Consider the following 13,571-nt stretch of genomic DNA (forward strand, 5'->3'; position numbering starts at 1 on the left):
AGTTTAGGTTTTACATGTGTGAAAACATTGTGCGTTCATGTGTTGGTCTGTGACCTAACACATAGACAGAGAGAGTCCACCATCCACAATGATCTACTGTACCAACCAGCTACTGGGTCCACATACCAGAGGGATGTGTGTACCTGCTGTGTTGTGTTCTCACCGTTCAAGGTGGAATCTCAGAGGTGTGAAGCTCCAACATTTTACACTGTGCACTTCCGAAACAAGTCCCAAACAAAAACCATTGTGAATCTATGCTTTGTGTGATATTGTGCAGACATAGTGCATTTACTGTAGTTTACCATGGTTATAATGCGAGTGTTGCCCCCTTAAACACTGTCAAATGTTTTACAATAATGTAAATAATCCTGATAAAGCAGGTTATTAAGTCAAATTAATAGTTAAGTGATTATTATATCAATACAACTTAGAGTTTTGTCATTTACTCAATACAAATTACAATGCAATTCTATACAAATGCAAATTAACACTAATTGATTAATTGACAAATAAGTTGTGTCAATATCAAACCGGGCGCTTGACGGCAAATTCCCGAGCCGCTTTCCGTTTCCGCCCCTGGAGCATTATGGTAACGAGCTTAATAAGTAACAAGCCCCGCGCTGTTCATCACACTTCCACTCATGTAGTCTCACTCATGCAGAAAGGCAACGCGAGAGGGAGCAGGTTAATAGGCGCCGTAAACTAATGAAGTTACATTTGAAAGCGGTAACGAGCGCAGAGTAATTGATTAGCGTTCGGGAGGAAAACGAGTCAGGCAGCAGCAGCAGCAGCAGCAGCAATCGGGGTTTCACCTGTGGAGGTTCTGTGATTGGAGGGGCCGGGCGCTGCACTCCGCCCCCCCTCGGTGCGCCCGCCCGCCTCCCCAAACCCAGAGCGCACGCAGCTCCTCAGTACCTCCGTCTACCCCCAGCATAACATGAGCTCCCATCTCTCCGAGCGGACGCACGGCGATACAGATGGTTTCTGTACGGTATCCCGCTTTATGCTGACCGAAACTGCTGTTATTTAGGAAAAGACTCCCCCACCCCCACCCCTTCCCCGTTACCGGTTGTGTTTTTTATTTTATTTTTTTGGATGCGCCATGCAATCTTGCTGTTGGAGTTGTGGCATTCGGCTGGTGGCATGGACGTGGGTTTGGAGTCTGGCTTTGCTCGGAGCGTGGTGCATCCCCGCCAACGAAGGTAAAACACAGCGAGGGAGACATCGTGGGTTAATGTCACAGCCTTTTAGCACACGACAGGGCTTTAACTGGCACTGACAAGTTCGGGCGCTTAAAGGTCCGTAGTCTACCTCTGGTGCCCCCCCTTCCCAGACCATCGGTCTCCTTCATACTGCCTTTACGCTTGCGACTCCTTTTGACATAAAACGAGGTCGCCTATAAAATTAATATGAGCAGATAATGTTTATGACAGCAATGTCCCCCAAGTCGGTAAAGACAGTCTGTTCTCAAACAGCAAGAGCTGAAATAAAAAAGGACCTTTGAATAGAACATGTCTCTCCAGATCACCGGTCCTGTGAGGACTTGGCAGCGGCTACAGACGCGCACTGCGCTGCGAAAATCTCATTTTTAATCTGAAGCACTTTACCCGTGCTGCGTGTAACGTGTGTTGAGTTGAGAATGACCTGGAGGTATTCATGGCATTTTTGTGTTGTATTTTATTTTTTGGCTTGTGTGTTGGGGGGGTTTAAATTGACCTAATGGTTTTTCCCCCTCCTCATTCTCTTATAAGGTTATTTAAGGTCTGATGTGACTGTAAAGATGTGGACCTTTGTTTGCTCCAACGTCTCAGCCAATAAGTTCAGTTGTCTCAGTTGTGTTCCCTCAGATATTTAGTGTCACACATCATTTGGTGCAGTTATTTCCATATGCGTTGCTGCTGGTTGCAAACTGTTAACTAATCAGTTTTCATTTCAATTGGACTAATGCACAGCTGCATTTCCCCCCTCACTGAGTCTAATGTGGACATTTGTAACCTGGTGTAAAGATAAGAAAAGAGAAGCAGGCCAGTGAAAGAGTGTGTCTAATATTGTTCCCACGCTATTGTCTGCAGACTGAGCAACATTTTAATAGCTAGAGATGAATGCCATTGTTTGGGGGCTATTAGACACCATTATCCGGGAAAGAGGGGACATTCATCAACCTCCTCATTCTTCACATGGCAGATTTATTTGGTCAAAGTTTAGATTCACAAAAGTAGTTCCCAATGTGTGGCCGCGGGACACGGATGGGTCCAGCAGTGGTGAGTGGGGAAACCTTCGGCAACGTATGAAATAGTTAAAGTTCACAGGGAAAGTGTGGGTAACCTCTTTGTCTCAATGTCGCCTGGGAAAACACCAGGGTTCTGCTGTGGTCAGTGTCTGATAAAAGTAAACTGCCACAAAAAAAGGAGTTAAACATTTACCATTTCACCTGAAAAGAGTGTTTTCTTTCAAATCTGTCCAAAATTATTTACTCATGAGATTTGTTTTCTTTACTTGACTTGAATTCCCATTTTGTTTAAAACACAGCCTTGTTAAAGTCAAGCTTCAGGCTGTGAGATTATTTGTGAATCAATGCAGCCAGGATCATAAGTCTGTGTTTTTACTTGTGAATAAGGAGCGAGCGAGGGAGAGGGAGACAGAGTCAGAGAGACAGAGAGAGAACTCCTCAAAAACATCCACATTTGATCTTCCACATCATAAAACTGGTCCGACATTTGCTGTCTTTGTTGTTTCATTTTGTCGAGTTCTGCACAAAAGAAACCTGTTTCCCTTCCTTGGAAAGCTCTCTCTCCCTCTCTCTCTCTCTTTCTTTCTGTCTTTCTCCCCCTCTTCCAAATTTGACTGTTTGACCGAGAGCGTCTTCTTAACTAAACGCCTTGTTCAGCAAACAGCTCAACACCTCACATCACCTCAAGAATCGTTTTGCCAGAGGCTGCCATCCGTTCCACGCAAATTTTTGACTAATTTGGCACATATTTGCATTGCAATGGATAATCACACCATCGCATGCATAATTGGAGAGGAGAGAGGAAGCCTATAATTAAAATAGCCGCTATTCTGTCATTGGGCTAATTTATTGCAATTGAGAGAGAAAGATTAAACTATTGTTTGTCTTGCTTCAAACGTCCTCGAGGAGTCACTAGGGGTTTTGGCCACTTGCCCATCTCAATTTTTACCTTAATATGAGAGGAGCGTCCTATCAGGCAACATGCTGAGCGTCTGCAGGGTAATGTGTCCTCACATTACACAGCAGACTTGCCTCATCCAGCCAGCTTTTGAAAAAATCCCCCATTTATCTAAATTTGATTTCATTTGCAGGTACGTGCCAACTTTGTTTCCTGGTTGGTGACTAATTGTAGGACAAAAAATTAATAAAACCAGGGAACAAAGAAAAATCCCAGATCCCTCCTTTGAGATATTATCATTCTTCTAACAGTGGCGACAGTTTTCCTGCGGTGGGACTCCACCACTGATGAATGATGTTGGAGAAAACTGTACAAACTGTGGCAAGTTGATTTATTTCCTCTCTCAAAGCGAATCCATTCTTATTTAAATTGATCAATTTTCTGAGGCTATCTGGATGCAGACCCAGATGCCGCACATCTGTTTTAGAGATCACTGTGTTCGATTAATAATAACGTCTGTCTAATGAGGATAGTCCTGGGTGTGTGAGCCTACACATTGCGGAGTTTAAAAGCCATCACTTTGCTTTTTTTGTTGGTAATGGTGTTGTTCAAATGAGGACAGTAAATTTGGGTAAATTGTAGTAAATGGACTGAAAGAAGTGCGTGATTATCTTTGCCTGCGTGTCTGTATGAGAGCAAGAAGACACGCCATTAAGCCCGGAGCCATCCAAGCTAGCATGTAAATGCCACAACCAAATATCATGAAGCACAGGCACGGGAAAAAAGGGGGCTAAAGAGGTAAATGTGTTGAGATAATGACATGTTTTTATACTTTAAAGACTGGTTTCAGTGGTAAGAGCTAGACGTGGTTTTAGACAAGACTGTGGGGTGAATCTCTGAGGTCAAGTTTGCACTTCAACCCGTCACCTGCTCTGAATGCCAAAAAAGTGCACAACTGAAAATAAAAACCCTGGTGTCCTTCTGCCTCCCAGATCAAATATTCAGTCGTCATTTCAAGGAGAATTTTATCAGTAATCCCTGAGCTGAACAAAATCCACTTACTCCTCGACACGTTTGAAATACTCGGAGTATCCTTGAAGTAATGTCACTACAAGATTTTAAATCGCTTCATTCGTTCAGCGGTGCTGACTTTTAATAATAAGTTGTGTAGATCATTGTCACAGCTGAGCAGTAACTTGTAAGGTGGTTTGATCCTTAGAGAGAGTGAAAGAGGTAACACATCCCTTATGATCTAGTTCAGCATCACTTATCTCTTCTTTATGGCCTAATTAGTTGTCTAATCGCGTCCTAAGGACATCTTTTATTATTCTCTGTAGAGCAGTGGAGACAGTAAGACTAGTGTGTGTGTGTGTGTGTGTGTGTGTGTGTGTGTGTGTAGGTGTGTGTGTGTAGGTGTGTGTGTGTGTGTGTGTGTGTGTGTGTGTGTGTGTGTGTGTGTGTGTGTGTCTGTGTGTGTGAGTTGCTGAACTAGCTCTTGCTTTTTGTTAAGCTTTCACCACTTCCTCAGTGCTGCTGTTTATCCTTTGCTGACATTGAAGCAGGTTGATATGAGGATCTGATGTTTTACAACTTGACTTATCACACAACCTGTGACTGTACAGCAGGTTTACTGTCTGAACAATATCAATGAGATTGCATTTTGAGATTATGAATGTTTGTCTTAATGTTACTCTCGAGAATGTCCTCAAACAACAGCAAGAAGTACTGTACCTGAAATAGTTCAACTTCAGTACCCAGACATTTTTCTAGGTGTAGTCGATGCTCCTACTGTTTTTTTTTTTACCAACCTAAAAATTGGTAATTCCATTCATCAGGTCCAGTCGGGGAAAGACTTGACATCCAATCCACAAATTTCAAACGACCAAAAAGTGTGAGATCATCTCCTTTTCTTGTGAAATTTGAGAAAGACAGCACCAGTTATTTCTATAGAAACGTCATGTCTAAGGATCCTATGAGAAAGTAAAACCACTAAGCTGATGGTGCATTTTCTACAGTTTAAATTGGGCACTGGCTGAAAGTGGAGTGAGTAACAACATGTGCAGTCCATCTAATAAGAAGTTGTAGTTGGACTATATGACATGTGCCAGATGGGATCAATGTCAATTACAGTATTTGGATGGAGACTAACCATAACAAGTTATCCTGATATAAGTAAATGTCTTAAATCCATGAATTTTTATTACAGCCTTTATTTTAAAGTATATTTTTATATTTGGATCATCATCATCAAATGAAAACATCACAGTGACTATATACTGTGTGATCTGGGTAAAAGATGCCTGATTTTTAATGAATGCTCAACAATCTGGCCGTTGGACGTTCGCTTGGATTGCTGGCATGTTAGAAACTTCTGTCAGCTGTCTTGAAGCTTGAGCAGCTCCACAGTCTAATTTCCCACATGAGTATTGTCTGTTATAAACTGTAGTGAGCTTTTTGAAATATTATTGATATTGTATTTCTGGCTAAAACTGTCATCATCACTGAGACAGACCAGACTGTCTGCATCTTCCATCCGTCTGTGTCTCTGTGTTTCCTTGTCCCTTATACTTTTCTTTTGCAGTTGAATGTAATCAGTGTAAAAGATGAATAAATGCAACATCTTTAACTTTTGGACCACCAAGCATGTAACAAATCTACTTGGCTTCTATTAGTTGAATGCTCAAATGTCTGCCTCTTAATCCACTCCTATTACTGTACATGACAAGGAAAAAGCAGCTGTAGTGTGACGAAGGACCCTTCAGTTGGTATTTCTCTTTTATTGTTTGAGTACACACTGTGTCAGATGCACAGCAAGCCAAACGTTATCACAGATGAGATAAAAAAAAACTGAACTCCGGCCTGAACAAAACCTGACTGCCGTTTATGAGCGTGCATGTTGTGACTCGTGCGGTGGTGAACTCAGGAGAGTTCAGAAGGTGCTGCAAACTTAACAGCCTTAAATGAGATACAATGCAAATTCACTGCAGTCAGTGTCTGTGGAAATGCTGTTCAGGGATTTTTTCACTTTGTGCAACAAAGGTTGAGTCATGACCGGACTACGTGCGGGACAGGCCTCAAGCCGTCATGTCGGTGCTGTACGACTCATTTACTGTTACAGTGAACCAGACTCTGTTGTAAGACACAGAGCCACTGAAGTAAACAATGCAGCTGGAGGACGTGCTCTCTTGATTTCCATTGAATGTGACGTCACAGTTCCTCCCTCACACACCGGTATAGGGCGGATAAGACAGAACATCGCAGGACAGCACTGTCGTCAGAGCTGCACTTAAAGATGGAAACATGTTTTAAGTGTAGTGGTCAGGTAACAGCGCTCAACAACTTTCAACTGAGAAGCTGAGACAGGGGGATTTTAATGGGTCAGTTTTACTTGAGAGCTGCATTCAGACATGAAGCCACAGAAAACTTCTTAAAGAAACATCTGGCTTTTCATACTGTATATGTGATTTCCATTAAATTCCAACAACACTGGTTTTCAGAATCCAAGATTCAGGGAAAGATTTATCATCCATATAAGGGTCACAATATATTTTTGATGTTGTTTCAACCTGTGCATTTTCAATATAGCCAATAATAACTTGACTGCTTCAGATCTTTTCTGCAGAACTCTTTCTCAGTCAGTTGCAACAGAGTAAATCACATTCCAGTATCATGATGTTCAATCAGTGAAACCATATGAGAAGAAATCAAGATTACTGCACTGAGATATGAAATGGGAAGTGGTCTGTGGGTGAAAGACATGAGGAGAGTGGATGATGGTACAAAATAATGTCAGTAATGGCACAATAATACCTGGAAGTGAGGTTGGTCCTCACCTTTTTGCAGATGTGGCAGAAGTTAGGGGATTAAATTAGGGGATGTGTCATAGGTGGTGATTGGACAAAAAGATGCACTAACCTGCATTTCCACATGAAAAGAGAGTGGATTGTGGACACAGTTGTTCAGGTCATCCCAGGTGAAGAAGGTGCTCCTTATTCTTTTATTTAGTCTTTAAGAGGTATTCATTTTTTGAAATTTGTTTCACAAACTATCTAAATTAGAATCCCTGTTAGCTGTGCAAGTTTTTTCATTTATGACTTCATCACAAATCAAAGCAAGAGCTCTATTTTTAATTCTCATGAAACTTCCTTTATAAAACGTATTTGAATCTACTCAGCAATCAACCTCTGTGATGCATGTGGAACAAACCTCGACCTTCATCAGCTGAACAACTTGTGGTGATTGTAAATGGTTCTATCATTAGTGAACGAGTAAATTTAGATGATGGATTTAAGAGAAGAAGGTAAAACTTTGAGTTATGTGTTTTGTTTTGTTTTGTTTTGTTTTTGATGGATTGTTTGTACTGACTGTGTGTTTGACTTTTAACAGTGAACCTGCTGGATTCTCGCTCTGTGATGGGAGACCTCGGATGGGTGGCCTACCCTAAGAATGGGGTAAGTGTGACCATTACTTGGATAGCATTTTTTTTTCTTTTCTTTTTTTTGCTTAATCTTGTAGTTGCCAATCACTTTTTTTGAAATGAGGTGTTGTTCTTGTTTGCTCTTGTTGTTGTTGAGGAATGCCTTCAAAGCTTTGTGCTGTGGCTTTTGAAACAATTATAATCCTTATATCCTTACATCCCTAATCCTTTAGTGGGGTGCTGAGTGGTCGAGTGGTTAGAGAGCATGTCCCATGTTGGCATACAGTATGCCTGAAGCGCTGATTGCCAGTTTGACTCCAGACTGAGACAATCTTTAGCGCATGTCATTCCCCCAGTCTCTCTTCCTGCTTCCCTGCCTCTCTACACTGTCCTATCAAATAAAGGAAAAATGCCCAAAGAATTAAAAAATATGTGTATAAACTTTAAGGGCTTTGGAAAATACATTAAACCTAGTTACTAATCAGCAATAATAAAAATGATGGAATATCCAGAGGGTGAATAAGACAAAAGGGCAGCAGCTTGGTAGGTAAACTCAGTTTCCATGAGCATGACGAAACACATTGGTAACTTCATGATTTTACACTGAAGTGCAGGTACTTCATTTGTTTTATCAAGGTTAAAGGTCATTTCATTTCCAAGAACTCTCAGTTCATTACCAGAGTAAATTGAATTCATGAATAAGATATTGAAAGTCACCACGGAATATATTATTCTCAAGCCAGGAGCCGGATTTCCATTTCCAAAGTATTCCCAGGATGATGGCTAATTAGAGAATGACTTACTAGAGTTGGAAAATAGTTATTCTGTGGTATTGTTTAGTGTGTTTTGATGAAAAATAGCTGCTTTTTAAAATCATTTAATAATGTATTTCAGAGTTTCAACACTGCCTCGCCTCATGAGAAAATCGTTCACACCACAATCTGTCACCTTTCCTCGGGAAAACATAATTCCCTCCCAACTTGATCTATATAGCTGCGGATATAATTCATTTGTGCATCCATTTGATCCACGTGGAAAAATCCCTCATACAGTCGCAGCTCCTGTTTAGCGAATATGAAGCTATACACGCCAAAAAAAAAAAACGATAGTGCTGACCTTAGCGCTTTCTCAGCTCCTGGTATTCAAATCACGGCCCACTCTGTGGCTCTTTGTAGATGGGAGAGATAGTGCTGACAAAAGCAGCAGTATGCGCAATCATATTAATGAAGATGTGATTATGGCGCATGTGTGTGTGTGTGGGGCTTCGACAATGCAACTGCATAAATAACTGCTTTCAGGGAGCGAGATAAAATGAAAGAAGGTAAGGATCTCATTATGGTATTGTCTCGTATTAGCTGTTTTGTTTTTACTCGGCTGCGGTTTCTGGTGATTGAAATGTCTTTTTTCCCCACTTAACTTGTTGTCTGACACTTAATTGACAAACTCGTTAGACAAAATAAATAATCTATTCCTTGTTTGGCATTTGGCAACAGAAGTTATTCCTGTTGGCAATTATAATTCTTATCATATTTGCTAATTATACAACGGTGGCCAATCTGTGGCATATTCTCGCATCTTCTGCACGCGCACAGCCACGCATTCACACTTGGCAGCAGCAGTCGACTGTAGCTAAATAAGATGTTGAGAATCCACTGAAGGGTTTCTCTTTTTATTTCTTCTTCTTTCTGTTTTTTTATAGCCTCATGCTCCAGATGGTTTGTTTCATCCCTCGTTTTCCCCTCCTCCCTTCAATCCCTATCATCGCCTCTGCTCATTTTTTTTATCTGGCTCAGCTCACGTCCCTGTTCCTCCCACCCTCCATGCCCTCCAAACATTTGTTTGACTCAAAAGTGTCATTTTTTTCTTATTCTTGTCATCTGCTTCTCTTGTTTTTTCCTTATCTCACCATCTCACCATCTCCCCCTCCCCGCGCTCCTTTGTGTGCTCCTTCCAAAGCATCCATATGGTTCCAAAGTTCTTGAAACATGCTTTTAAGCTCGAAGGAGATGAGGTAAAATACGGGGTTTGAAAAAAATATTTCCAATTTATTTATTTAACCTTTATCTACCCAGGCAAGCAATTAAGAACAAATTCTTATTTACAAGTGCAGCCTGAACCAAAGAGCAAAGGCTTTTTGAGGGGGGAGGGGGAGGGGGAGGGGGAGAGGGGTGCTAAAAGTAAAAACAAGGTTATATAAACTTCAGAATAACAAACAGTTAATAAATAAATACATTACAATAAAACAGTAAAAACAGTGGGACGTGGGGCGGTGTTTAGCTCAGTTGGGAAAGTTGCAGAAAGGAAGACAGGTAGAGAGGTGATATACCAAGTATGGTTTTGTAAGTGAGCCAAAGTAGTTAATTCTAAAAACAGTGGCAGAGCCGTCTGGTGTGGAGGGATGTCTAGTGGTTATATAGGTCGCAGTGGTGAGTAGTGAATGGTGCGCCTCTGGCAAAATGGATGGCGGAATGGTGGAGAGTGTCTAATTCGCTATGGGTGGATTGGGCAGATATGGGCATGGTCATTTTAACGTGTGTTTGGCTGAACAGGTGAACAGTGTGATGGCTGAACTTGAAATGTTTCGACACAATTAAAAAAAACAATAACACCGATACAGTAGCTTGAAACTGAGAATTATTATATTTCATTCATCACAGGAAACGTTTTTTGTCATTGCGCTGTGAGCGTCCTATGAAATCTAAATTTGCTCAGTGAAGATTGGATGATGCTCTCTACCTCATGAGCCACAGCCGCCCCACCCAAAGCTCCAGCATCTTTTGTGCTCAGGTGTGGGGCAATTATTATCCTGGGGGAGTGTCTTTCACTTAATGACAGCTACAGAAATTAATTACTGTGTAATAAACAAAGGCATCACCCTTGTAGCTTTCAGCCATTCAAGCCAGTTTCAAGTCATTCAAACCATGTAATCATATTAACCACAGTGTTAGATTCAGAAATTCCAAGGTAAAATAAATTGAAATATCCAGTATACCTCTCTTTCCTCTCTCGGTTTCATCAGTGTTACCCCCCTCTCACAGATGGAGTAAAAACCAATTTGGAAATCTGGCTTGAAGACATCTCAGCTAGCAGACAACCAAAGTTTAAAATTTTGCCTTGAGGGGGCCCCGCCAGCAGGGTAATCTGGCAACACGGAGACAGATGTGGTGTGAGACTGAGGTGGGAAGAGTCAGATAGAGATGGAGAGCTGCAGACAGTCAGACCATGACAGGGCGAGACAGAGGGAGAGTGTGAGAGAGGAGAAAGCAGGCTTCCTGTGACCTCCACAGTACAAGTCCTCTGTCTCCTCCTGTTTTGAAGTAGAGGAGTGAAAATCACTGCTGAAGGTAGAGGGAGGGGGGGGGGGGGAGGGCACAAGGGGAGTCAAGAAGACAAAGATAAATTGGAGAAAGAGACAAGGGAGAGGAGAGAGTGTGTGGCATTTAAAGTGTCTCTGGAGCATAATTACTTTTTGTCTCCTCCCCGTGTCTGATTGTGGGTGTCTGACAGCAGCACAGCAGATGAGGTTGACAAGGGTTTTGGATGGAAGCGACAGATTACATAGTTGTAGACAGATTTCAATGGTTGTAGACAGATTTCAATGCAATTAATTAAACTGTGGAACAGACAGACTGTTGGACATTATTCAAAGTTTTTTTTTTTTTTTTTGACTAAGACAGAAAACAGGACAAGTATGAAGCAAACAGCTGCTAAAGTTCAATAAAGTAATCAGAAACTCCACACTGAAGCTACATGACAAGACATTTAGCTGGTATTTAAAGGTGTCATTGGAATTTCAGTGAGTTGCAGCAAGTTTGCATCTGTGTTTGACAAAAAAAAGAGGGACTAGATGTGAAAATGAAGATATGGAAAAAATATACATAGAGGAATTTTGGTTGCCTGCCCATTATGATTTATGATATTTGTCTGTCAACCCTTTGTCATCTAATACCTCCATTACTTCCTGTTCCCATTGTATCGGAGGAGTGCTGGTGGGTGGGCGGCCGATCATATGACATTAGGTGGATGCTTTCATCTGCTGCATCATGAAGGGACAAGAATAAAGCAAGAAAAGTCAGGAAGGAAGGTGTCATTAAAGGAATGAATCTCACAACGAGGATTATTTTTGCCTTCAAATCCATCTGTCTCAATTTCCTCCCATCAGTCTGGCAAGTCCAAAAGCCTTTTCTCATCTTGTCCTCATCTGAACGCTAACAGGCGGTGGTTACTGGGTCGGTAACGACGCTGACACACTAAGCCATGGCCACAAAGAAGTTAGCGCTGACAAAGGGCGACTGATGAAAACCTCTGTGCTGCGTTGCGTCACTTAAACTCTTGTGTTAAATCTTAAATCAGAAGAAAACACTAAAGCTGCTGCTGACGGCTCACATGCATCTCCTTCTGAGCCTGTCTGAGAGGAAGAAGTAGAAAGACTTGGCATTGCATAAAAATGACGATGCCAAAGTAGCCCACCATTTTCCCACCCATCAATCTGTTTGAATGGTTACTTGAGAATATGTCTCAGAGAAAGTTGCAACTAACAAAGTATTGATTCGTGCTGCTTTCGCCTGATCATGGAAACACTTTACCCAACTGATGTTATTATATCGAGATAGTGATTCAGGAAATTGGCAGAAACATTTACTTGGACTTTAAGATAAACTGATTAGATTTTGGTGGTCAAAGGTCAAGGTCACTGTGACCTTACAAAATATGTTCTGTGATATCTCAAGACTACGGAAGCCGAGAACGGCCACGTCCATAATATTTTTTTTATTATCGTTTTCTCGTGATAACGACTTATTATTTCGTTATCTCGAGATAACAAAGTCCGTTTTCTCGTGATAACGAATTAATTTATTTTGTTATCTCGAGATAACAAAGGCGGCACGGTGGTGCAGTGGTTAGCACTGGGGTTCTGGGTTCGAACCCGCCGGCCGGCTGGGGCCCTTCTGTGTGGAGTTTGCATGTTCTCCCCGTGCATGCGTGGGTTCTCTCCGGGTACTCCGGCTTCCTCCCACAGACCAAAGAACATGTTTCCCCGGTGCAATCGCTTCTGCTTACGAGGTTAATATAATACATCCATGGTAGCAGCTGGTTAGCCGCTGTATGTTCGTAGCAGGAGGCTACTAAAGCGAGTCTGTTGGAAACATCTACAGATCTAACGTAACAGAAGAGATGTTTTCGTGGGATAATTGCCCAGAACCATGTGTAGAACTCAAATCAGTGAGCTGATTTATGTGATCACATCATCCTGATTTCAGCCTTCAAGAGCTGCCACTAGTCTGCTCTGCTCTGCTCAACAGTGAAGTACCGGTAAGTTACACACGTTAGTTTGTTTACTGAGCTGGGTTTATTTAAGGGGCTACAGGTTAGCATAAACACATGAGAGTTGACTACGTTATGGCAGCTTCAGCTAAGGTAATGTTAGCTAGTTGCTGCTCAGATAAAGCTCATGAACACCATATGAACACTGCTGTCTTGCCAAATTAACATTAGCCTACATGTCAGTGGTCGCAGGCAACAGGTGTCTGATGGTTCGAGATAAGGTTGGGATTTCTGACAGCAGCAGCCAGTAGCTAACGTTAGCTTATCTGAAACAGGATAGATGGGACCACTGGCCGGTAGTAGCCCCTTAAATAAACCCAGCACAGTGACGTTATACAAACTAACGTTAACTTACTGGTAAGTTATTGTTTACAGCTGGTGTGGACAATAATCACACCAGTGAGTAGGCTAGAGTAGACTAAAGTTAACTGCCCCATGCTCGAACTGAACAGTAGCCTCCTGTTGCTAGGCAACCATGTCAACACATTTTACCATAAATTAATTAGTTATCACAAGAAAACGGTCTTTGTTATCTCGAGATAACGAAATAATAAGTCGTTATCACGAGAAAACTGACTTTGTTATCTCGAGTTAATAAGTCGTTATTACGAGAAAACGGTAATAAAAAAAATGTATACGGACCTGGCCGTTCTCGGCTTCCGTACAAGACCACCTTGAGGGAATCCTTTTAGATTTGCCAC

The 13,571-nt window shown here is 41.7% G+C and overlaps 1 protein-coding gene across 1 annotated transcript in view; it reads left to right on the plus strand.

Moving 5' to 3' along the window:
• Window positions 1-910: 910 nt before the first annotated feature.
• Window positions 911-13,571, plus strand: part of epha5 (EPH receptor A5) — a 79,965-nt gene continuing 67,304 nt past the window's right edge. Inside the window, exons 1-2 of the mRNA XM_085793821.1 lie at window positions 911-1,202; window positions 7,515-7,579. Of these exons, the coding sequence (XP_085649947.1) occupies window positions 1,103-1,202; window positions 7,515-7,579 (165 nt within the window). The 5' untranslated portion in view covers window positions 911-1,102. The remainder of the gene's footprint in view (window positions 1,203-7,514; window positions 7,580-13,571) is intronic.

This window comes from Trachurus japonicus, chromosome 12 (genome assembly GCF_045865225.1).
Source record: "Trachurus japonicus isolate A0001 chromosome 12, Traja_1.0".
NCBI lineage: Eukaryota > Metazoa > Chordata > Actinopteri > Carangiformes > Carangidae > Trachurus > Trachurus japonicus.